We start from the raw sequence: 25800 nt of genomic DNA on the forward strand, positions 1-25800 counted from the left end.
CTATGCAATAGCTTAATTTTTTTTTATTTTTTTTTTCAAAGCAACTACTGGTAATATAACGACGCCAGCAGTCTTAAGAGTGAGAAGAAAACTATAGAACGGAAACTAATGGAATTAAAAGACGTCACCATTTAGTGCTCAATTAGTGCTACCAGTATAGCAAAGGATTTCTAAAAATTAAATTAATTTTTTTTTGAAAAATCTGTTTGCTTGTACAGGCAGCACTAATTGAGCACTAAATTATTAGCTGATGTGCCTCTCGCTCTAACTGTATCATAACGCGGTCACTAATGGTACACTGCTAGCTTAATGAAAAGTTAGCAGTGTTCTCATTTTGAGTCCCCCTATCACAGCACCAAATACCTGTTATCAGCACTAAATTAGCACTAAATGAGCACTAAATTTTGAGATATAAAACGAGTGATTCTGCCGACTTGACCTTTTTAGTCACGAATGGTACACTGGTAGCTTAATGAAAAGTTAGCAGTGTTCTCATTTTGAGTCCCTCTATCACAGCACCAAATACCTGTTATCATCACTAATTTAGCACTAAATGAGCACTAAATTTTGAGATATAAAACGAGTGATTCTGCCGACTTGACCTTTTTAGTCACGAATGGTACACTGCTAGCTTAATGAAAAGTTAGCAGTGTTCTCATTTTGAGTCCCCCTATCACAGCACCAAATACCTGTTATCAGCACTAAATTAGCACTAAATGAGCACTAAATTTTGAGATATAAAACGAGTGATTCTGCCGACTTGACCTTTTTAGTCACTAATGGTACACTGCTAGCTTAATGAAAAGTTAGCAGTGTTCTCATTTTGAGTCCCCCTATCACAGCACCAAATATCTGTTATCAGCACTAAATTAGCACTAAATGAGCACTAAATTTTGAGATATAAAACGAGTGATTCTGCCGACTTGACCTTTCTAGTCACGAATGGTACACTGCTAGCTTAATGAAAAGTTAGCAGTGTTCTCATTTTTAGCCCCCCTATCACAGCACCAAATATCTGTATTCAGCACTAAATAAGCACTAAATGAGCACTAAATTTTGAGATATAAAACGAGTGATTCTGCCGACTTGACCTTTCTAGTCACGAATGGTACACTGCTAGCTTAATGAAAAGTTAGCAGTGTTCTCATTTTTAGTCCCCCTATCACAGCACCAAATATCTGTTATCAGCACTAAATTAGCACTAAATGAGCACTAAATTTTGAGATATACGACGAGTGATTCTGCCGACTTGACCTTTCTAGCTTTACAGACGTCTTTTTTAATTAAGATAAAATATTACGTCTTTGAATGTCAGAAGTCGTATGTACATTTTATTACACCTTCTGAAAAAATTGAGCCTTAGAGTGAAGAATTGGCAAGAATTAGAATCAATATTTACAGCTTTATCATTTTACAAATAATTTTAATTTTAATCACAAATATCAAAACCAAGAGTTATTGAATGCACTATAGGTATCTATCCATACATACTGTATATTAATAAAGATGTTATATGAGCATTGTATATTTCATAGTTATGAAGATATATTATATACGATATATGTAATTGTAAATATAAAAGATAGCTTTAAACGTGACAATAATAGAAATCAACTTAATAAAAATCTACTTTAAGATAATTTTCTACTTTTAAAAATCTTAGTTTAAAGTTTGCCTGAATTTCTGTGAATCATGACCATGTAAACGATTATTTTGTTTAGAAGGTAATTATATAATAGGTAATATATATTTTATTTGTACACGTGTAAAGTCAAACAAAATCGGTTAAAGTTCTACATGAACTCAAATTTATATCATGCTTTGCTTACATAAAAACCAAACAATGTAAACACATCTTTCAATGTATGAGAAATGTTACTGTTCTGTACGATTTCACTATTTAAGTCAGTATGCAGTGACCTATTTTATACCAGCATCTTATATTTTTCCTTTTCAGCTTCATTCGATTCTCTGAGTACAAAGTTTCAGAATAGGTACTCTCGAAATTTCTAACTTATCGTAAATAAAAGATAAAGTGTCAACATCCCTGTACGGTGGATGTTTTAAAAGCAGCGCCATCTTTCTTCGTTAATGTGAAATACTGACGTAAGCTGCTCGTTCGGTTACAATGTATTTTTGACCTATTTACATTTTAGTGTTAAGGAATTTGGTTGCTGTTTTAAAGTCGATTATTGTGTTATTGTTTACGTTGTCGTAGATTGAGTTTTCTTCTAAGAATTTACTCTCTTGTGCTTTGTATTTCGCTATGATATCTGTAAAATATAAAATAAGAACAATGTTGTTACTTTCCGAAAAGGTTTTTTAATTTATAATATAATTTAATTTGTTAATTAATTTATTTATGGAAGAAAAACATACATACGGATCACCTAATAGTGTGTGATCACTATACTTTCTTGTAACACCAGAAGAATCACAAGACCATTGCCAACTTTATATGCGTCGAATAAACCTTCAAGTAATTTTAAAAACCGCAAATCTTCCTCGCACTACCACAATCGCATTAGCAGTTGCAGTTTTCCCGAACTGATACAAATAAGGGACCTTCAGACATATTCCCTCCAAACTTAAAGGCCTGTCGACGCATCTCTACTCCTGGTTGTACGGATGGCCATGGCCGGTTGCCATACACATTCCCATCACTTGAGTATCTTGCTCGTTTGCCCTCTTATATTAAAAAATAATAATAATTTTGAAATTCAATATGTCTGGGTGTGTGAGTGTAACTCTAAACTTTTATGCAAACACCATTCAACAGATTTTGATTAAATGTAGGCGCTATATAACTGAATTATAAGCAGACAAAGTCGTGGACATCAGAAACGAAATATATAACAAGCAAAATACAAAAACAGAGATACAGCAAGATAGAATAGGAAATCGAATCTATTGTTACTGTAACCGATTTTGATTTACAAGTAGTAAACAGTCAGCCACTCCTGGCATTAGCTTCTTAGTATATTGTATATTAAAAAATGACTCTGTCGTAAATCCTACTACTCCACAGCTGAATATCTAAGTGATCTGACAGCCTGGGACTAGATTATGATTATTATTAGCAGTAGCAACAAAAATGCTGGGACAGTTCCTTGCGCCGCTTCTTCTCTCTAAGAGCGCCATTTGTTTCCGTAGCGGCAGTAGTGTCTAGTACATTAGAAATGACATCAAAAAGATTTCTAATGGAATCAATTTTGAGAAAATTAATGCCTTTTATATCTTTTAAGCCACTCAATAACAATTGAAATTGTTATCCTACAGTCAGGTTGTCTATACGCTAGTGTATACTAAGTCTGTGGGATACTATTTTTAGCTCAGAAGACGAAAGCTGTCACACTTGCATTATGCAAATTACAAACTCTGGGTGGCTTCTGCTGGAGACAGTTGCAAATGATTGTGCTTTGTCAAACAATCGGAACAAGTGGAACCCTCGGGATCATACACACAGGATATATTAAGCTATGTATACATGTGTACACTTCTTATTTATTTGTTATATTTTATTTTGTATTTTTACTAGAGATTTTCAAAATCAAATTCAAATATTTTTATTCAAAATAGGATGTGACATCCCAACAGCCTCAGCGGGCTTTTTTTTTCATCAAAAAATATGTTTACAGAGTAATATTGTACAATTAAAAATATTATTTTTAGCCTAAGGGTGGTCGCTCCATTCCCAATCTGTGGAATCATTACGAAAGACATTTATGCTATAGTAACCTTTACCAAAAAAAAAATTTTTTTAACAACTCTTTTAAATATTGTAATACTTTGTTTTGAATATTGTCTGGGATCTTGTTGTAAAAGCATATACCTATATTGCCCCACAAAAGACTTACTAACTCGACTTAGCCGAATAGTAGGCATAACAAGTATAATATGTTTGTTCTTCGTGTTAACATTATGATTGTCACAGTTTCATAATTATGTTGTGGGAAAATGAAATAGTCGAATAAGTTTCTACTATAATAAATTTTAGTCAGTCTGTGACTAGTAAAAAAAAAATATATTTTTGAATTAAATGCCTCGGACACTGAATTAATTAATAAACGAAAGTCAGGTATTATTTAGGATTGGCAGACATCTTTTTGAACATAATTTTACATACTAAAAAATCCGCAAACGAAATAGTCATACTTATTAAAATCGGTGATTAGATAGCATTATAGTTTACCAAGCGATGTTATGAAAAATAGTTAAGTAAATATAATTAAAATCAAATAGAATTTTTGTACGATTTGAAGAAACTTATTAAATTTGTTATATGACCATAATAATACTTATATATCCGCTTAGATATATAAACTTTCAAGCTGATCAAACTGCAACCAGCTAATCTATCCATCTAGCTAATCAAACTACAACCAGCTAATCTATACATCTAGCTAATCAAGCTACATTCAGCTAGTCTATCCATCTAGTTAGCTAGTTGATTAGTCAAACTACAACTAGCTAATCAAACTACAGCTAATTAGCTCCCTCACCTCGTAGCCTTGTTTGATGGCCATTGTTCCCCGTGGTCTCGACCACGCCGCGTAATCCAGACCATCTTTTTGTTGGCAGTGCTGTCGGATAGATATAAATACAATTGTTATTATCGCAAATAACTACACGAAATATATCATAGATTAAGGGTTGGTAATAGATTAAAACATTTATACTAATACTACAAAGCTAAAGAGATTTTTGAAGTGAAAACTTCTTTTAGTTTGTTGAGCACTTTATTTTGTGGATATTGAATTAAATTAAACCATCACGCTGGGCATTGAAACTCTCATTCCGTTAAATTCGGCTTGAGTCGACTAAGGGAAACTCGAGAAGAGACTGCTCCCATCTATCATCTCATAACTATACATCCCAGATCTACTGTAACGTATATTCAGTTCTTCTTCCCACCACCATAAGCTTGATTTTGCATTTTCCTGTTTCGAAGCAATTCTAATTCTATTCTTAAATATCGTATGTCAACAAAGAAAAAATTCATTTAGCACCAAAAAAGTAATTTTCTCCAAGAAAATACTTATTAAAGAATATAATATGCATAGCAAAATAAGAGCTTTTGTGAAGAGTACTTAATGCAACCTACTTCAGCATTTGAATGAACAGAATACAAATTATGTGGATGTTTTCAAGATTTGCAAGTACACATTTTTAATTTAGCTATGACCATCTTTCTGTGACCTAGCTTATCTTAGTTCTCTCTAGCTTAAAATTGTTTAGAATCTAGTTTTACTGTGTCTTTTAGTTAATTCTGAATTTTTATTTCAATATATCAATCCTAATTGAACACCCAATACGTTATAACATAGATTAATTGAAAAAAGAGATCGAAAATGTTCCATTGAGCGAGTACTGAAATGTGAGAAGCAGCAATTGGATTAAAATAAGTTTGCCTCGCCAGTTTTGCATTAGAATTGAATATAGTGATAGATATAATGTATCTTCAACTTTTCAGATTGTCACTCAGAAAGCTAACCTAACCACTTTCCCCCTTATTCATAATGGTCCGCTAACTTTAAACGGCCGCTAAGGAGTGTTTTTTCTCATTCTGACTTAGGTCAATAGAAGAAGACAGAGTGAGAATTAGCAATGCTTTAAGTTAGCAGACTGTTATGAATAAGGGGGCAAGTCATTTAGTTACGTTCATCTGTGTGTAATCATTGGTTATCTAAGGTGATAGTAGTAATTTTTTTATGGCAATAAGGGACGAGACGAGGAGGACGTTCAGCTGATGGTAATCGATATGCCATGCCCATGCTACAATGTAGTGCAGCTAGAATTCCAAAAATTCTGAGCAGCTCTACAATTCAGACATAAGATGTTAAGTCTCATTTGCCCATTAATCTCACTAGCTACTGCGCCCTTCAGAACGAAACACAAATTAAAATCACTCAACTACTACACATTCAAAGTACACTGCTTGAGAAGAACGGGCGCAAGAAACTCAGCGGGCCTAGTTTTTTTATAAATATATGGATTACAATGTAACATCGTAAACAATTATGATTAAAGAGCCTGAGGGTGACCGCTTGATTCCCAGGCTGTGGTATCATTAAGAAAGTCATTTATGTTATAATGATATGATAATGATTCTTTAGGACTTAGGTTATAAATAGCGCGAATAGCACTCTTCTGCAGCACAAAGATGGTATTAATATCCTTACACATTACTGAACCGATGCTTCCAGATTGCAAATTCTACTCAACACTTAGCTATTACTACTTAAAACATACTTTATTTCATTAAACAAATCATCTTAAGTCAATTTAAGTTTCTCCTAATTTTGTGCAAACGGCCATATCTTTTGATTCGAACCTGCGACCTTTATATTCGTAAGACTATACCCCGTCGAAATAGCCAACTTGGCAACAAAAGCTATTTGGAGTAAAATATTACCTTAAAGCCCCAACCTGCTTTAAAGCGAATAACGTTTGGACATAAAAATTCTCCATTATTGATTATCCATACAATGTTATTTCTAGACTCCACAGAATAATATTTTACTACCGAAGCATACATGGACAGGAACTCACACATCCGCGCATATGTGGACGTAAGAAAAATACTAGTGGGTTTTTCTTGAGAACAATTGTGGCGTGGAGACGGTATTGTGTTGAGCTTTTCGAAAGTATTTATTTTAACATTTATTTTATACAGAGTGTGGTGAGTTGGAGTTGTTTTTTCTATTGGAGTGGAAAAGTCAGGGTGGTATCTCAGGGCCGTGGAAAAGTGAGGTTCGCAGTATTTTCCTACCAATATGATTAATATGTGGTAACAAAACGAGTATACTTTTAGTGCTTTGAGCATAATAAGAAATGCCGTCTGTTTCAGTACGATTTTTACATTAAATCTTTTAAAATGTTTTTCTAAGTTACTACTGCAACTAATAAATAGCCACTTTTCTTGAGTTGGTCTTAATACCTTTCTACACTATAAATTAAATAATATATTATTAAAAAAGTATTTATCAATATACGATTCTAATTCATAAACAGAGAACCGCAATCTTGGATAACCCAATGAGGGAAGATTTTGTGTTTTTTTATAAGTAGATTTTAAATCATAGGAATACGTAAATTTCATTATGTTCCGTGTAGAATTGATAATAATTCACATTTTCAATTCGACACGGAATTTAAAAGGAAAAAATCAAAATGAAATAATTAATACGATACGCACACCCGCATGCAAATCTACGTGTTTGGAGTTTACGTAAATTAAGTAGGTGAAATATACAGACGAACTTATTTATTTAAATTATTTAAGATCCATATGTAATTATGAAAAGATACAAGAATACACTTGTTCAGCTCTCGATTAGTATATACATGTTAAGTGGTATGAATGTGGTTATATTCTTCATAAGTTCATAATCTTAAGAGAATAAACTCAAAATGAATTTTATCAGCACAGGCAACTCCATATCTTTCTTCCGCGACGTGCACACGTAGATAAGCTCACGTACGTCACACGTGTGCATCCCCTTCACACACACGTAATCAGAGAGAGACGACCGAGTTTAGGACTAACACTTTATACGTTAGCTGGGTCATGGATATAAAAATCGTTTTTCTCATATATTTCTATAATATAACGTAGACGTTGGAAAACTTCAATAATATAGAATTATTATCGTGTTTCGTTACCTTCGTATGCTTTTGTTAGATGATACAAAATGGGTTTGAAAATGTTTTGAGTTTTATCTTAAAGTTTGTACAGTAGGGCAGACAATATTAGAAGAAATGGTCGGTTTCAAAGTATCTCCTAGAATGAAAATGTATGTTTAAAAATTAAAAATCCAACAACAGCTTATAGTTCACAAATAGTATACAGACCGACCTTCCATCTTATTTTTAATTTATCTATCTAATTTTGCAATTAAACTGGTTTCAACCCATTAGCAAAGTGGAAGTGTTTATCATTCTTTATGTTTATTACCTCTCGGACAATAGTCCGGCTTTTTTATTCTTGTCTTTTTATCAGCGATCAGCTTTTCAGCTATGATGTCACTTTTTTCAGGAGTTTATACGACCTTATAACATTCTCATTATTATATTATTATAATTATTTCTCAAGTAATCATATTATTATGTTTGAATTAATAATTTAACGACCCAAATAGCCGAATGGTTAGTGACCCTGACTACTGAGCTAGAGGTGCCGGGTTAGGATCCCGGTAGGTGGAATCATTTATATGATGAATATGGATGTTTGTTTCCGGGTCATGGATGTTTATATGTATGTCTAAGTAAGTATATTGTTTTAAATATATCGTTGTCTTAGAAGTATATAGTACAGGCTATGCCTAGTTTGATAATAATTGTCTATTATCAAGTTTAAGTATACCCCATGTCTTAAGAGGTCTTATGTTGTTTTGTTTATTTAATATCTCTTGCAAGAATATTTTAATGGGTGGAGACTATCCCAGTCTTTGTCATGCCTGACCTCATATTTCACAGTAGGCATTTCAAAATGGTCGTGAATATCATTATTTTTTATGAACCAATGTGTACTACGTATCTGTTTTTGGTCAGAATTCTGGAACCACTGCATAATTTTCAGGTTGGAACTGCTCGTCGAGTTCCAAAGCTCTATAGTATAGATCCAGGTGGATTTTATCATCTCCGAACAGTATATTTGCTACTTTTCTTTTGGCTTTAATGTGTTGAGCACAAGTCAGCCCTTTGTCTTTATTAAGTTTCAGATTTTTTACACAGTTGTTAGTAGGCAGTGCCTTACCATCTAGAATCTAGATACACAGCAGTTCAGTTGCCTGTTATGAGTGAAGGAGTGTCATACATCGATTTATCTGAACTACCTTTTATCCTCTACATCAAGCTTATCATAGTGGACCTGTAGTATTTCTGATGCATTTTGTGCGTTTAATTTACTGCCTAAGTATGCATAGATCATTTAATAATCTTATTGAAGGAATCCCGCAAAATATATCTTCCTTTTCCGCTTCGGAGTACTTCAGTAATGAAGATCGTGCTGGTACTAGAGGTGTACGTTGAGGTCTCAACAGGCTCCGTCCACATCACCACTATCCTCGGCTTGTCCCAGTGCATTCGAGATATCGAGTCCCATCATGGTCTCTTATTGGTTGGAATAGTGGGTGATATAATGATGGTGGGTGGTGAAACAACTAGAATTTAGGTTTGCTTCCTGGGAATAAGATTAAAATGACTTAGGACTCTGTAGTGACATACGGTGGATAGCCTAGTCAGGTGTGTTTTATATAACAAAGCAAGAACTCACCAGCTTGTTTTATATATTGTTATATTCAAATTCAAATATTTTTATTCAAAATAGGATGTGACATCACTGATTGAAAGTCAAAAACTACCACCCATTCCAAAATGAATGCCTCAGACATGAGAAGAACCGGCGCAACAAACTCAGCGGGCTTTTATTTCATCGAACAATTAGGTTTACAAAGTAATATTGTACAATTAAACTTATTATTTAATAGCCTGAGGGCGGTCACTCCATTCCCAATCTGTGGTATCATGAAGAAACTTATGTTATAGTAACCTTTACCACACAAACGTTTTTAACAATTCTTTTGAATAACCTAATACTTTTGTTTTGAACATTTTCTGGGATCTTGTTGTAAAAACATATACGCTCGCCCCACAAAAGACTTACTAACTCAACTTAGCCGAGTAGTAGGCATTATAAGTTTATGTCTGTTCCTGGTGTTAACATATAAGCTATAATAGTCATGACATAGTCAGACATTCAGGCAAAAAAAGACGATCGGACTGATGTATAGCGAAGACTTTGTACGGTTCCTGTTGATTAGGTACATTTCGGGTAAACACCCCTATTAATGACCAAAGCGATGGTATAATATTAACCCGTTGAGTATCTGAATGAAATTTTTAACTATTTCTTACTCTCAATAAGTTAACTTCCGCAATTCTTAATAAATCCTAAATCTAAATAAAATTACTTCAACATATATACGTTATAAAACGCATCATTTCCAGCGCATCTGTCATGTCACTAACAGGACACCGCCCTTTCTTCCCTCAAAGCATTACTTGGGGTAAGATTTGATACTTAACTCTATAACCTTAGTATAATAAACGCTATTGTGTTTGCTTTCATCATCATAATATTTAAAAAAAATCGTTTTTTTATATGCATATCATATACCCACGTATTTATTTCTTCATATGGAACAGTAAGAACTACAAACTGTATGTCTTCCTGTCACCTCTGATAGGGCATTTACTATATGAGCCTTCTACAGAATTTGTGTTTAAATAATGATTGGAGTAGACTTAACTGATCACCTCCGCTTTTACATCTTCAGTAACGTTTTAACTTCTTCAAAATCCGTGTGTTTCTTGTTTTTTTACTAAGCAATAGATTGCACAAAATACTTCAATTGTAAAATTTCAACACCATATTTTTTGTTGCTGCAGATTTCGTTGATAAACACTTCATCATGATTTTCTCACGTAACTACTTTATGGAATCAGGGTACGGTACTTACGGTAGATTATTGAAAATATCATATATATATTATAATTTAATTTTTAAAATACTTAAATATTTTTATGTAAAAGCCTACATAAACAAATTATAACATATTTTACAGTTACTGTAGGCCATGATTATAGCATTTACCTTACAACAGCAAGATCCACTAATGAGAATGCTTTTTTGCGCGGTATTCCAGAATGATACGATATCGTTACCTTCAAAAAAAGAATTGAGGGAACTTCAAAGGTGAATCACAAAACAGCATAACTTATAATTAAAAAAAAAATAACTTATTTTGGTCGATGGGCTAATAACTTTACATTATTATACAGCCAAGTAAGGAAGGAAATTTTGAAGTAAAGAAGAAATCTTCATGAGCACTGAAGATCAATTTTACATATTATCCATGGCAAATCGTATCGAATACCACAGTTATGATCAATAACGAAATAAATGAATTTTTTTCAAACGCCCCAAGCCCGATATTTATCATATGTTACATATAAGTATGTTGACTACTAAACTTTTTTAATATAGATAGCTGATTATCACTGATAACATCTCAAGTAAGAAACATCATATATTTGTTTTAAAGCAATATTCTCAACAAATTAATGGTTTCCAAATGAACCAAAACCGCAATTTCAGCTAATTCCACATGATATTTAGATGAAAAGGATGGTATTGGATGACGTCATGTTGATAACTATACTTTGTTAATTTTAAATTAAACGTTGTATTGCCATATAAAGTAATTAAAAAAATCAATAATTTAAATGAAGAATAGATGCAACTATTTAACATTTAAAATAATTCTCAGACCTACCAAATATATACTTCAATTATTGTATTCGATTGCCATCACGCAACTATATAGCGGATTTTTGTATTCATCCACTTCCAATCTGTTCCAACAGAATAATATAAAAATCGCGGTACAAAATAGTTGTAGATCAAAGGGCGAAAATTTGAAGTTGTATTTTTTAATGCTGACTCATAATCTAACAAATTAAAAAAAAAATGTCAAAAAAATAAAAATAAAATTTGGCGTGGACCACCCTTAACATTTAGGGGGATGAAAAATAGTAATAGTAATAGTAATAAGATGTTGTCCGATTCTCAGACATAGCCAATATGCACTCAAAATTTCATGAGAATCGGTCAAGCCGTTTCGGAGGAGTTCAATGTTTAACACCAAGACACGAGAATTTTATATATTAGATGTCTATTAAATTGTGACAATGCCAAGTATTCAGAAATAAAATTATTTATTTCTAAAGCAATGTTCTCATCAAAATAATGGTTTACGCAACAAAATCGCAGTTTAAGCTAATTCCACATGATATTTAGATAAAAAGGATAGTATTGGATGGCATTCATTTGTTAATTCTAGATTACATTTAGATTGTGACTCTGATGTTATATTTTCAGAAATAACATTATGCTTAAGGCAGGGAATGGCTTCCAAATCCACAAAAATATTTTGTTTTAGCAACAGGAAAAGCCCTCGTTTGAAATGATCGTTAAAATGGCCTGTCACATGAAAGTCACGCCTGATACGATCTGTGGTTGACATTGACTGATTCCGGCTTCTAATAGTGAGGTTATATCCTCTTGGAAAGATCGATAGTTTTGTTATTCGTAGATATAATATATGCTTTTACAACATGACCCCAGAAATTGTCCAAAACAAATGTGTTACTAAATTCAAAATAATCGGTAAAGACGTTCATGTGCTAAATGTTACCATAACATAAATGAATTTCTTAATAATACCACAGATGGAGTGACCACTCTAAGGCTATTTACCAATGGGAGGCTCCTTTGCACAGGAAGCCGGCTAGATGATGGGTACCACAACGGCGCCTATTCAGCAGTAATGTGTAAGCATTACTTTGTTTCGGTCTGAAGGGCGCCGTAGCTAGTGAAATTACTGGGCAAATGAGGCTTAACATCTCATGTCTCAAGGTGACGAGCGCAATTGTAATGCCGCTCAGAATTTTTGGGTTTTTTGAGAAACCTGAGCGCACTGCATTTTAATTGGCATGGCGTATTAATTACCATCAGCTGAACGTCCTACTGGTCTCGTCTCTTATTATAATAAAAAAAAATTTTATTGTAGAAAATTATATTGTAACGAAAATTTATTTAAAAAAGATAAAGTGAACTGACTTTCTTGCGCCAGTTCTTTTTAGGACTTAAGCAAATATTTCGAATAGGGGAGAAAGTTTTTGACGTTAAATAAGTGATAATAATAATAATAATAATATAATAATTCTTATTCTATATTCGTTCTATAGACGCCATCTTGTCGATATAAATATGTTATAAGTGAACTTTAAATTAAAAGAAAATATGAAAAAAAATAGCAAATAGCCGGTTAATTCACAGTGAAAATGCATAGATTTTAAAATAACCAAAATTCTTTTTTTTTTTTAGAAAATTAGTATATTTATTATTCAAATAAAACAAATCTTGTTACTATATTTACAATACTGCGACTACATAAAATTATAACTATCATTACGTGGAAGCGTACCAAGAATACTGGCAGCATTACCGCGTTGGATAGCAAGGCTGATCCGTTGACCGAAACAGCTGAAATGCTAAATTCTATTTGATTTAGATTATCTCCCTGACCTCGTCAAATTAAAAGATGAGAGAACGATTTACTAACAGGATGGAGAAGGTGAGCTTGAGATAGAGATAAGTGAAAGAAACTGGGGGAGCCCTATGTCGAAAGACAACCTGACCAATAAAATGGTTGCTGTACATAATTTTATTTAATTTTACTTTTTAATAGATTTAAGAAAACATGTTTAATATGTAGTGTGTAAGTTAAAATGCATGGTCAGTGAATAAAGGATTTTATTATTATTATTATATCTCGCTGACCTGATATTAGTATTGCCAGAACAATTCAGGAGGAAACCAACACATTTCCCGTAAATTAAAACCAATTATCGAGATGTATTTGTCGCGGTGGCTTAGTGGTGACAGTGACAAATCTGTATGGATCACCGCGCGGGTCGCGGATTACGTTTCCGTAAGCTCTGACGAACATTTGAGTTGCATTAACGATTGCTTCAGTGAAATCATAAAGATGTAAAGTATTATCTTTTGTTACTAATATAATATAATAATACTTATCAGCTAAAAGATGAAGCTCAATGGTGGCATATTTCCCAACAGTAGGTCTTTGCCTTGAAAATATGTCCTTCGTTATGATAATTAAAGTTAAAGGTTAATTTGAATGATTTAAATGATTAATAATAACATTAATTAAATTTATTATAATAGGTTATTGTAAGTTTTTTTTATGGAATAGGAGGACGAGCGTACTGATCACCTGGTGTTAAAAGATTACCGCCGCCTTCTCTTGAAACACCAGAGGAATCAGAAGAGCGTTGCCGGCATTTAAGGAAGGTGTACGCGCTTTTTTTGAAGGTACCCATGTCGTATCGTCCCAGAAACACCGCACAAGGAAGCTCATTCCACAGCTTTGTAGTACGTGGAAGAAAGCTCCTTGAAAACCGCACTGTGGAGGACCGCCACACATTTTTTGAAGGATTGAAAATTAATTAATATATCAGTATCACAAATTAAAAATAATGTTACATACACTTGGTATTACTGTAAAAGATACACCTCACCACGCGGATAGGGATAGGCACGCCGAAACAGCGTCAATTTAATTCCAAACTCAAACTATTCCAATGTCCTCTCTATCTTTACTAATAAATAGAGAACCGTTTTTTTTCCTTCCGCTATACTGTGAAAATTACTGAACCGATCGGAATAATACTTATGCCAAAAGAAGCTGCGTGTTTTGGAGAAGGTTTTTGTATAATATAATTTATGGTAACTACACCCGCTGACTTCTTACTACCCTGTCCCAACCACCTTTTGTCACACCGTGGGACGGTCGCACACGAAGTGATAAACCTGGTCTGTTTTCATCGGTTCTCTAGTAGCAAGAAGCTCTATCTAGACATAAATTATCTAAGATTAAAAATAGTCATTAATAATTTTCTTTATTAATATAGTTAAATATTTACTGACTTAAAAGCTAAGTACAACAGACCCGTCTGACCCTTTTAGGTAAGGAATTCTAAAAATGGCAAACCAATTAGGCATGATATTGTAAATGAAGTAAGGCGTGGAACACACAACAAATTATAGTGATGAGTCGCCAACGTCGGTCTGTCCCGGCCCTAAGATGGATGACGCCGTGGCTGAGTTAGTGAGAGGCCTTGCTGCGGCGAATTTTTTATTAATTTGACTTATATTATATTTTAGTAGTACGGAGCTTAGGACTATAAGATACGAGTGAAAACTTCATAAAGGCGAGATTAGTAATAGTAATATTCATAATATATTAATATTTACAAGTTGTATAATATATTTGTTTGTCTTTATTGCAGTAGTAAACTTACTCTTAATGTGAACGAAAAGTTATACATAGCTAAGTGGTATTTTAATCTCATCGAATACCTAACAAAAGCAGTCCAAACCTAAACAATTTTTCACTTCAAAAATGCAATGCGATCGTACAATGTTCTAGGATCTAGCCGATCGATTGCAGATCGGAACTGTATTCAGTAATATACTTTATGTTGTTTTCACAAGTAGCCAACGATCAAATCTCTTTCTTGCACAGGTGTAAAGGCTGTGATAACTAACTACTTGTTCATTAATTACGAGCTGGGTATACTGTGCACACGTATTGTTTTAATAATATTGTGACACTAATAAATTAAATTGATTTAAGATATTTATTAAATTATAATAATATTTTAATTATTATAAATTTAACACAGCATGAAAAATATACTGTCACTAAAATAATGAAATGCCACGCAAGAAACTTGCTTTCACAGTTAAAATAAAACAGAAGTGATGATAAATATTTTAACCACAAGCACAACGAACCCGCACATTGCAAATAGACATTCAAATTCGCCGCAGCAAGCCGTCACGTAAAGCTAATTATTAGGTAGCGTTTTCCGTACAATTTGCCGATGTATTGTTTCATCTCCTGGAACGTAATGATACCAATCTACCTTTTGTATTATTTCTTTGTATTTCTGCTATATTTATATGCTACCAATAATATTGCCGATACTGTTAGGCCAGTCACATACATGTCATTTTCCGTTTGGATAATTAAACCCTACTAAGACTTCGTTTTCAATCTGTCTGTCGAGCTGCATCATGTGAAGCAGTATATGAATATGCAATGGTTAGAAAACAGAAATTTAAACAGAGTGTGTAATATAATACAAGATAGCAAAATTGTAAATATTCGTCATTGCAATGTCAAAAATTGTTTTTGTTTTACTAAAGTATTTTAAAAGTACTACGGGTTATTTCTTGTACAATGGCAAGAAATCATTCGTGGAAGTCCACTGACAGACAGATGAAGATTACGAATGTACGAATAAAGTCAAAATTAAAGGGAGATTCGTAAAAAATACGGTATTAAATATTTATTCAAATGAAATAATAGTAATAAAAAATATTAGAATCCAACAAAGAAATCAATTGATTTAGAAACAGTCTATAAAAACGTCTTAAATCATTGAAAATAAGTCAAATATTTCAAAAGTAAGTCATGATAGCTTCTTGAAAGGGTAACACAGTTCGATGACAGTTAAAAAATGTCATAAAAACTTATATAAAAAGTAAAAAGGCATAGCGGTGAGGTAGCCATTGAGACGATTAGAATAATAATTAAACGATGGGACTGATCTGTAGAGCGCTCGAACTCTTTTGATAGTTATAATAACTCGAGATTCCCCAGCACGTCATCATATCAACATCGTCGTTAAATAATATTAGTTTCAAAAATGATAGTTATGAATGTGTTTGTTGTACATTTAGACATTTTTCCAAGAATTAATTTGAAAGTATTGTAAATAGGGCAAATAAAGTGTAATTAGGACTTATAGTAATAGCGATACCTTAACATTAGTATTAGGCTAAAGTCTAGTGATTTAAAACAACTGAGCATTAATTTGGATTAAAATACTGTAAAATCAAATAAAACTTCTTGCACATATAAAATATTATTATATGGGGATGTAAATCCATGCGTACCTACTGGTACTCTTCTAAAGTTTAAAATTAAGAAAGCATCTTACTAGTCAGTATTTTATATTTATAATAAAATAAAAAAAACTCTTAAAATAGTTATAGATAAAATGAATTACGTATTATACAGTTGTACTAGATAGCGACTGGGTATTCTGTAACAAGCTATATATTATAGAATTTGTACATTTAACGCCAACGTCATTCTCACGGTGTAGGTGGAGAATACGATCCTCCATACGCATACAGTCCTGTGAATATTTGATAGTGGAATGTATGCTCACATAAGGGCAATTCTTTGAAAATGCGCATATTGCCTCATGTTAGGAGATTGCATAAAAGTTGTGACAAAACGCATTCTTTGAGTAAATTTTACATTGCAGCAAACATACACTTAAAGAAACTGTACAAGGGAAATATTTTAGTCTTTTACTTTTTAACTGACCGGCGTTTAACATTTTCAGTGAACGGTAATGATATTTATAGTAAATGGTAATTAGAAAATGGTAAAGGTAATGAGAAATGGTAATTATAAATCAAATAACAAGAAGATAAAAGTATAAACTTTTATTTAAAAATATATTAAATCATTTTTTTCAACAAACTACTAGCCATAGTTCTCACTAAAGTCAATGTGAACTATGGCTTGACATTTCTTCAAGTTAGATTTTAGATCTTTCAAAGCAGTATATTGCCATCTTCTTGTTCCTTCATGCTTCAAAAATTCTGGAATCAGACTTTCAAATATTGCAACAGCTTCTTTTCGATGGGCAGTTACTTTTACCTTTGCGATAACTCTTTTTTTTTCTTTTCCACACCCCTTGTGACGTATGTCTCTTTCTTATGTTCCTATTTACTGTATGTTATTGCTTCATCTTTATCTAACAAGTATTCAAGCTTTTTATCTTTACAGGTACCGCATCTACTCAACAAGCATGATGTATTGGAACAACATAGTCTATTGATAACTTCTGCAGAGTCCTTTTCTTTGATTATTTTACAAGAATGTAATACTACCAACAATAGTTCTATGTTCGCATGAGTTTTACACAAATATGTTTCTCTATCACTGACATCAGGTATGAGTACCCAAAATGGCCTTTGCTTGCAAAAATATGAATAACTAACTTTGGTATTTTCTGCTTCAAAAATTTTATGAAGATTTTTCATAGAATCTAATAAATATATTCGTTGTTTTTTAGTCTTGTCCCGGGATATACATTCTTTTTTTCCAGCAGTTATTCTTGAAATGTAGTCTCTGTCAAAAAAGGTTACAATATCCTGTTTTAACTTTTGATAATATTTTTTTTTATTGTTTCCTCGTTTCTTTCTCTAACAGAAAAGTGTTTAGTTTCAGACAACACCTTATGCTCTTTTAGTATTGATGTTTGTTGAAGTATGTGGTCACTAAATATATTTTTTTTCTTTATTTGATTTCAGCGCCTGATAATTAGTCTTCAACGTTTTTTTCATAGCTTCACCAAACAAAACCTTTTTCTTGACTTCATTTATCTTTGACTTGTCATTTATTAGTCTCAGAGCTTTAGAATTTGGACTTTCTACTCGTTTTTTCAGTCTCTGACAAAGTTTTCTGTAGTTATTTAGTTTTCTCTGAAATTCTTGTTTTTGTAATGTATACATCTTTTCTTTTTTCTGCATCATGTACTTTAGTTTTGTTATCTTCTTATTTAAATTCTGAAAAATCGGATTGGCCTCGTCATTTCTTTGTTCTGGTTCTGGGTTTGTATCGTGGTCTCGTATATCATGCTGTTCATGTTCCTCATCATTATTTATTTATTTATTTTATTTACAAGTAGGTACAATAACAGATAACAAGATAAAACTATCATCTAATAACAAGTACAGCATATTTTTATGATCCTGAGATCCAATTATCATTTCTTAAGGGGTCAGTTTCACTATCATTCGGAGTATTAACATCCATAAGTTGTTATCCTCGTTTCAGTAATAGTTTCCTTTGGTAAAATTTATTGAAATTTTCTCTCCATTTTTTCCTTTGTAACTTTTTAGCTTTTGGTGTCAAATGTTTAATACTTAAAATTTTCTTACTTTCTTTTCTTTTTAAGTACCTCTGCCCTTCCTTCTCTTTTTCTCGAGCGTATTTTTCTGGATCAGACTTAATTTTAGCGTATCTTTCTCTCCGAGCTAATTTAGCCTTCTCTAGTATCTATTCTTTAGTGCGCGGCAGTGTGAAATTCCTGTCAAAAAATAACTAATTTCTTTAAAATTTTCGCGGCTAAAACACATTGAAATATAAGAAATCATACGGTTTTAACGATTAAACGGATTCGATAGTGCACAACACAGGAATCACGATTAAAAATTATTATAATTACCATTTCCAAAATTTACTCATTACCATTTAATTTAGAGTAATGGAAAATATGGTAATTATGCAACTGGTAATTAGGATTTCAAACATTTTGTTGAATAAAGAGTTCTTTATAAGGATTATGAAATTTTTACCTACTTTGCCTAAAAACGGATCTTATAACAACTTAAATAAACGTTTCAGTTTAAATAAATAATCATCTACTAACCATAAAAATTGAAAATGGCGATTAGACTATATTTCGACAAAAGCAAACCACGACGAGAAATTTTAATATGGCGCCAAAAAATGCGGTCTATGATGCGTGTAGTTTGGTCGGGCGCCGAGCGCAAACTGGCGCAAACTTGTTAAGGCAGTTAAGGGTATGAATCCTCAAATTTTTAGGTAGTAAATTAAGGCGAATATTTTTTAAACGGTAATTATAAAGTTACCCGAAGACATACTTTAAGAGCATTCTTTCTACTTAATTTATGTTATTTATGTAAAACAACTTGTGTATAGGGCTAAGGAAACTATTGCTATTTAAGAATATTGATCTATAATTACATTCTTCAAAAGGGATTTAGCTATATTGAACAAAAACTTAATCAAAATGTAAAATGGGACACGAATGGTAATTAGAATCTGGATGCTTGGAACCAAATTTCTCTAAATTAAATAAACAAAATATGGTTTCTAATAGTCTAGTTTAGATCTTTAGTACTTATATTCATATGTAGTTTTATCAAAATTCAAATATTTGCACTATAGAAGATTCTTTACCATCCGCCGCGTAATATGCACATTCTTAAAGAAATGCCCATAAATGTTTCCTTCCATATTCACACAATAAGTAAGTGCAGTTACTTTTAACTTTCCTGTCTACATTTTTTTTATGGAATAGGAGGACAAACGAGCGTACGGGTCACCTGTTGTTAAGTGATCACCGCCGCCCACAATCTCTTGCAACACCAGAGGGATCACAGGAGCGTTGCCGGCCTTTAAGGAAGGTGTACGCGCTTTTTTTGAAGGTACCCATGTCGTATCGTCCCGGAAACACCGCACAAGGAAGTTCATTCCACAGCTTTGTGGTACGTGGAAGAAAGCTCCTTGAAAGCCGCACTGTGCACTACATCTACAACTATTAAATTATATTATTATAGATAAATAATAATATCCGAGGTGATGATTGTAAAATAATTTAATTTACTTAAAGTTATAACCTATAAGTTATAACAGTAAATAATGTAAAAGTATCAAAATCATTTGTTTACTCTCGGCAACCCCTTCATCACCCCTGCTAGCAGCTCAAAATATCTAAGATTTATCTCCCCAATAATACCTCGTTACACCGTATCATTGTCTCGTACATCATAATATTGTATTGACACATTATTTATTAGCTATTCATTTTTTATTACAAGCTGTGCAAAGGGTTTTGCATTCTGTGAGTATCCCTATGAAACAGAAGAAAAAAATGCACACGATGTATATAGTTAAGCTCAGTCGCGGCTGTTTGGAACTATCAAAATTTTTAAATGAAATTTTTGGAATATAGTTTTGATAGTATTTGTAAGATCGCGTTGTAAAATTTTAAATCATTATATACAGTAAATATTGTTTTTTGTGTGAATTTGATTTTACCAGGCTATGCAAATTAAAATTTTCGAATAATATATGACATGTTATAGTACCTACATATTTTATATGCAACACAGAAAAGGAGGACAAACGACCGTACCTCACCTGATGTTAAGTGATCACCACCGCACATTCTCTTGCAACACCGGAAGAATCACATAGCTGGCCTTTAAGGAAGGTGTACGCGCTTTTTTGAAGGTACCCATTTCGTATCGTCCCGGAAACACCGCACAAGGTAGCTCTTTCCACAGCTTTGTAGTACGTAGAAGAAAGCTCCTTGAAATGTGACACGAAACTCTTACACATAAATATATTATTTGTAACGTGCAGTTGCAAAATACAAGACAAGTAGAGAAGTAATAAAGGATCCTCGCGTGGGACAGGATAAAAGAAAGTTTTTATTGGACAATGTTGGTTGAAATGTTTGTAACAATACCTCTGGGTGAGGTAGCCATATAACTAAAGTATTCATTCCCAAGCTTTACCTCCTAACGCACTAATAAAGTAACTGCTTTATGTACTTATGTATTTGTAATGAAATAAATAACTATAGAAATCACTTCCAGTATAACTGAACAGTGAAATGAATTCAAATTCAAATTCAAAACATTTTCCTTGATGTGCCTTGATCCGAAGAACGACCGCAGCAAACTCAGCGGGCTGTTTTTTTCATAAAAAATATGGTTACAAATTAACTTTGTACAATTAAACTTATTACTTAATAGCCTGAGGGCGGTCGTTCCATTCCCAATCTGTCAAAATCATTTATGTTATAGTAAGCTTTACCACACAAACGCTTTGAACAATTGCTTTCAATTTCGTAATTAATTTGTTTGGAACATTTTGTGGGATCTTTTTTTCCCGAATATTTACAATTTTTGCAATATATGTAGCACATACCACATCAACCAGGCCATTAATATATAGATGACTTTCTTCGTATATAAGATCTCATTGTTAAAACTGTTGGCCGCAAAGGAAGAAAAGGAAAGTCCAAGGAATCTTGAGCAGGTAGCGCCAACACCACATTTCGAAAGCATTAATTCTCTGCCGGTCCGCTGCTTTCAATTTCCATGTCTCTGCCCCATAGAGAAATATGGAAAACCCGAGAGTACGTACTAGGTGTAGTTGTCCGATTAGTGATGTTCCAGTCTTACCATACTTTGCTGAGTTGAGTCATCGCCATTTTAGCTATGCCTATGCGTCTACTAATTTCAAATCCGCAGCTGCCTTTATTGGTGATAACAGAGCCAAGGAATTTAAATTTCTCTACTGTCTCATGGTTCTAAAGTGGCGTGTTAGGCGGTAGAGTCGCAAGTTGGTCGATTAGCATTAGCTTTGTTTTGCCCTTGTTAACGGCGGGACCCTTGCTCAGGCAAACCGCCTCCAGTCGGTTCATCAGTTTGCCATCTCGGTTTCAGATGCAGCATAGCTGTCATCTGCATTACGAAGGTTTGATATCTTTTGTCCTCCTCCTTTCATACCACCATCCCAGTCCTCAAGAGTGCGTCTCAAAATCTATTACTTGTTGAAAAGCAGAGGGGAGATTACAACTTTGTCGGACTCCGTTCTGGAGCTTGAAACGGCTGGATGTGATCTCTACCAGCGATACCGTACCATATCCAGACATATACATGTTTTAGATCAGCCTCACATAAAGCATTAAATATATCTTCTAACGGCCTTGCAAATAAACTTGGTATAAAGTTATAACTAAGCATAAACAAAGAATACGCAAAATGTTTACAATATCGTTGACAACACTGTCAATGCAATGATAATTCTGAAGTTTTCCGAATGACAAGCAGCCTTGTAAATAAACGCGGGCAACGTAATACGTCCGAATAAACCATTCGTAAGCAAAATGTCTATTTGTAAACATTTTGCATTTTCTTGGTTTATGATTATTTATAACTTTATGCCAATTTTATTTGTAAGGCCGTAAATATTAAGACTTATATTATGTGTAATTTTTTTTATTTATGCGTGTATATTTTCATATTTATTATTCTTCATATTTTAAATGTCTAGGCAAATGCCCAGTATAAATAAATATGAAAAATTTCTGTTACATGAGAATTTTTGCTAAATATAGAGCGTGTCCTTGGAGTTACAAATCCAGTTAAAATAGTAAATAAAAGCGATTTGTTCCTGTTTCGCCCCGCAAAATTTTGTCCCACACAAAAAAATCTTTTTTCGACAAAGATTTTATTCCTGTTTCGTCTAGAAAATAAGAACAATGAATAATTTATTATTTTATTCTTGTTTTGCCCCACTTTTTGTTCTTTATTCGCCTCGGGTAGTAATTTATGTGTACAACATGTTTTGTACGGACAACATACAAAATATTTTAAAAATCTTATTTAATTATTATATTAATTTTTAAGCTACGAAAGAAGATTTCATCACCGGGTCAAAATCGAATAACACAAACACCATACAATATCAACAATAACGAAGAAAATTAGAACAAGGGTGTCCACGATTCATTCGGCAAATTAGACTTGTCCGGGCAAAATCGATTAGGGGCTGAACTTACGGGCAGGCAATTCGCATCTACTCTGCGTCTCCACCAAGATAAACATACCACAGTTTTTTTCGTTACGCCGAAGACATTAACCAAGGATGCTGCTAGTGACCACATTTTAGGATAAATTTCGGATTTTTTAAAACTATGTTATAACATTATTTTGTTTTGTTTTGTAACATAGTTACACATGAACATACCTACATTTCGTAATTTATTTTATTACTGTAACATATAATAATTTTTTTAAACAATATTTACTGTACTGAAGCTGAAATGTAGTTTATAGAATTTTTATCTATTTGTCTGTTTTAATATCCGGGCAAAACTCAAGAACTACTGAATAATGAATGAACTGAACACACTCACCCAAACACATACACACAGATAACATGATATTATGCGTACAATTTTTTCCTTTCTCGCTCTGCAATATTTTTTTTTATTTCGAGTAGATTATTAATGTTGTTAGCCAATATGATCTGTACTTTATCACCTAGCTAATAAGAGATGTAATGTGATGTAGATTTTATGAAATAAATAAATAAATAATATTTAATTCCAATTTTAAACAAGAGGTCAGGATACTATAATTATATTTTTATATTTAATTGCATAATTTGTACTTTTTCTTTAATATTCAAAAATTTAAATCAAAAATTTTGTTTCTTATAAAATATTAAATTTTATGTACTGCTATATTAAATTCAATAAGACTCACTTATAAGAAAATAACCAGTGGAAGGCTCATTTGCACAGGATGTCGGCTAGATTATGGGTACCAGAACGGCGCCTATTTGTACCGTGAAGCAGTAATGTGTAAACATTATCGTGTTTCGGTCTGAAGGACGCTGTAGCTAGTGAAGCTACTGGGCAAATCTGACTTAACATCTTATATCTCAAGGTGACGAGCGCAATTGTATTGCCGCACAGAATTTTTGTGTTTTTCAAGAATTCTGAGCATCACTACATTGTAATGGGCAGGGCGTATCTATTACCATCAACTTAACGTCCTGCTCGTCTCGTCCCTTATTTTAATAAAAAAAAAATAACAGTATAAATAATCAGTAAATGTTAAACACATTTAAATCTGTTAATCGTAATATTTCAGAATCGTTATTAAAATTATGTAACATAACTTCCTTGTGTTATTATTCTTAGACGAGCTTATATATCTCTGTGGTCTTATTCATCTGTGTGGACTTCAAAGTTTTTATTTGTTGATAAGAAAATGTCCTATGACAGGTTAGACTTTGTGTTACCGGTGATAAAAGTGTCCTATGCCTTTATCCAGCTTACACTATACCGGTTCTAAGAAGACTATGTCCTATGCCTAGATTCGGTTTACACTTTGCATTACCGGTGGTATAAGTACCCTATGACTTACGGCCGTACCCATTATACTATCTATATATAGAGATAAATTACTACCTTCTACTGTTAGTAATTAGTTGTCAATAACCTGAAGCTGACCCAATATACCCGACAAGTCATTCTTATCGCCTTATATTGGGACGCGTGTATTGCAATTTCCATAGAAACGTCTATCTCTGGTAAGCTTTACGTCGTCCCATTGACAGGCAGTGTGTACGGATAAGGTTAGTTACCGTTGTTGTAAGTTTATTGGGACAGAAAAGTCAACGATAGTTACGATTTTTATCTCAAGTAAGAGATGCACTGGATATTGGGAACGGTCGTTAATCTATAGGTGATCTGTAATAATCAGATTATATTAAAAGTGGAACTTTTATTACATCGTCTCAAACTTTTTCGTCTGTGTGTTGCATGTCGCGTGACGGTCGGGCGGCGTCTATAGTTCGCAGCAGCTGACCATGTAGTGTATGGACTATTACTCATTCCAAATGAATAAGATTGAACAAGCGATTTTTATACCCTTAATGGAATATTATTCCAAAAATTTTTAGTTAAATGCCTATGATGTGAAAAAAAGTTTCACTTTTACCGTGGTTTCATAAAACCACACAATCCTTTTTATCATCATACGCAATAAGTTTGATTCAATTTTCAAAGTTCTATCATATGAATTCTGTGCTTTTTCCAGTTTTTACTTCAAAATAAATATATTTTTTTTAATTAGCAGGACCAAAAGTATTGACAAACAAAAACTCTACGTAAGTAATTTCGGATCTGTTGCTATAAAAACTAACCCCAGTTATGGTTGCCCTCAAATATCAATGCCGTTCAGATACAGATTATTTTTTAAATTAAACCCGAAAAATGGGTTTCAAAGTACCTTAATAGTATTATTTAATGAACTTTTACTTAAAAAAAAGTGAATCCAACACCAGAGGAATCACAAGAGCGTTGCCGGATACCGATGTCGTATCGTCCCGGAAACACCGCACAAGGAAGCTCATTCCACAGCTTTGTAGAACGTGGAAGAAAGTTCTTTGAAAACCGCACTGTGGAGGACCGCCACACATCCAGATGGTGGGGATGATATCCTAATCTGTGGAATGTCGTGCGAAGGTGGAATTCGGCGGCAGGAATCAGGTTAAACAGCTCTTCGGAACACTTCCCGTGATAAATGCGGTAGAAGACACACAATGAAGCGACGTCTCTACGCAACGCCACGTGATCCAGCCGTTCACAGAGCACTGGGTCCCCGACTAACTTACTTAACGACTAGCTTACTAATAACTAATTTGGATTAACATTGTTTGAACAAAGAGG

General features: G+C 33.1%; 1 protein-coding gene across 4 annotated transcripts in view; it reads right to left on the reverse strand.

Moving 5' to 3' along the window:
* The window catches only part of LOC126970153 (zinc finger protein rotund), a 244507-nt gene that overhangs the window by 111766 nt on the left and 106941 nt on the right, over nt 1–25800 (reverse strand). For 3 of the 4 annotated variants that reach the window (XM_050815919.1, XM_050815920.1, XM_050815918.1), the window contains exon 5: nt 4503–4583. The exons of the other annotated variant lie outside the window; for it this stretch is intronic. In XM_050815919.1, the coding sequence (XP_050671876.1) occupies nt 4503–4583 (81 nt within the window). The remainder of the gene's footprint in view (nt 1–4502; nt 4584–25800) is intronic. 4 annotated transcript variants of the gene reach the window in all.

The sequence above is a fragment of the Leptidea sinapis genome, chromosome 20 (assembly GCF_905404315.1).
Source record: "Leptidea sinapis chromosome 20, ilLepSina1.1, whole genome shotgun sequence".
Classification (NCBI taxonomy): Eukaryota; Metazoa; Arthropoda; class Insecta; order Lepidoptera; family Pieridae; genus Leptidea; species Leptidea sinapis.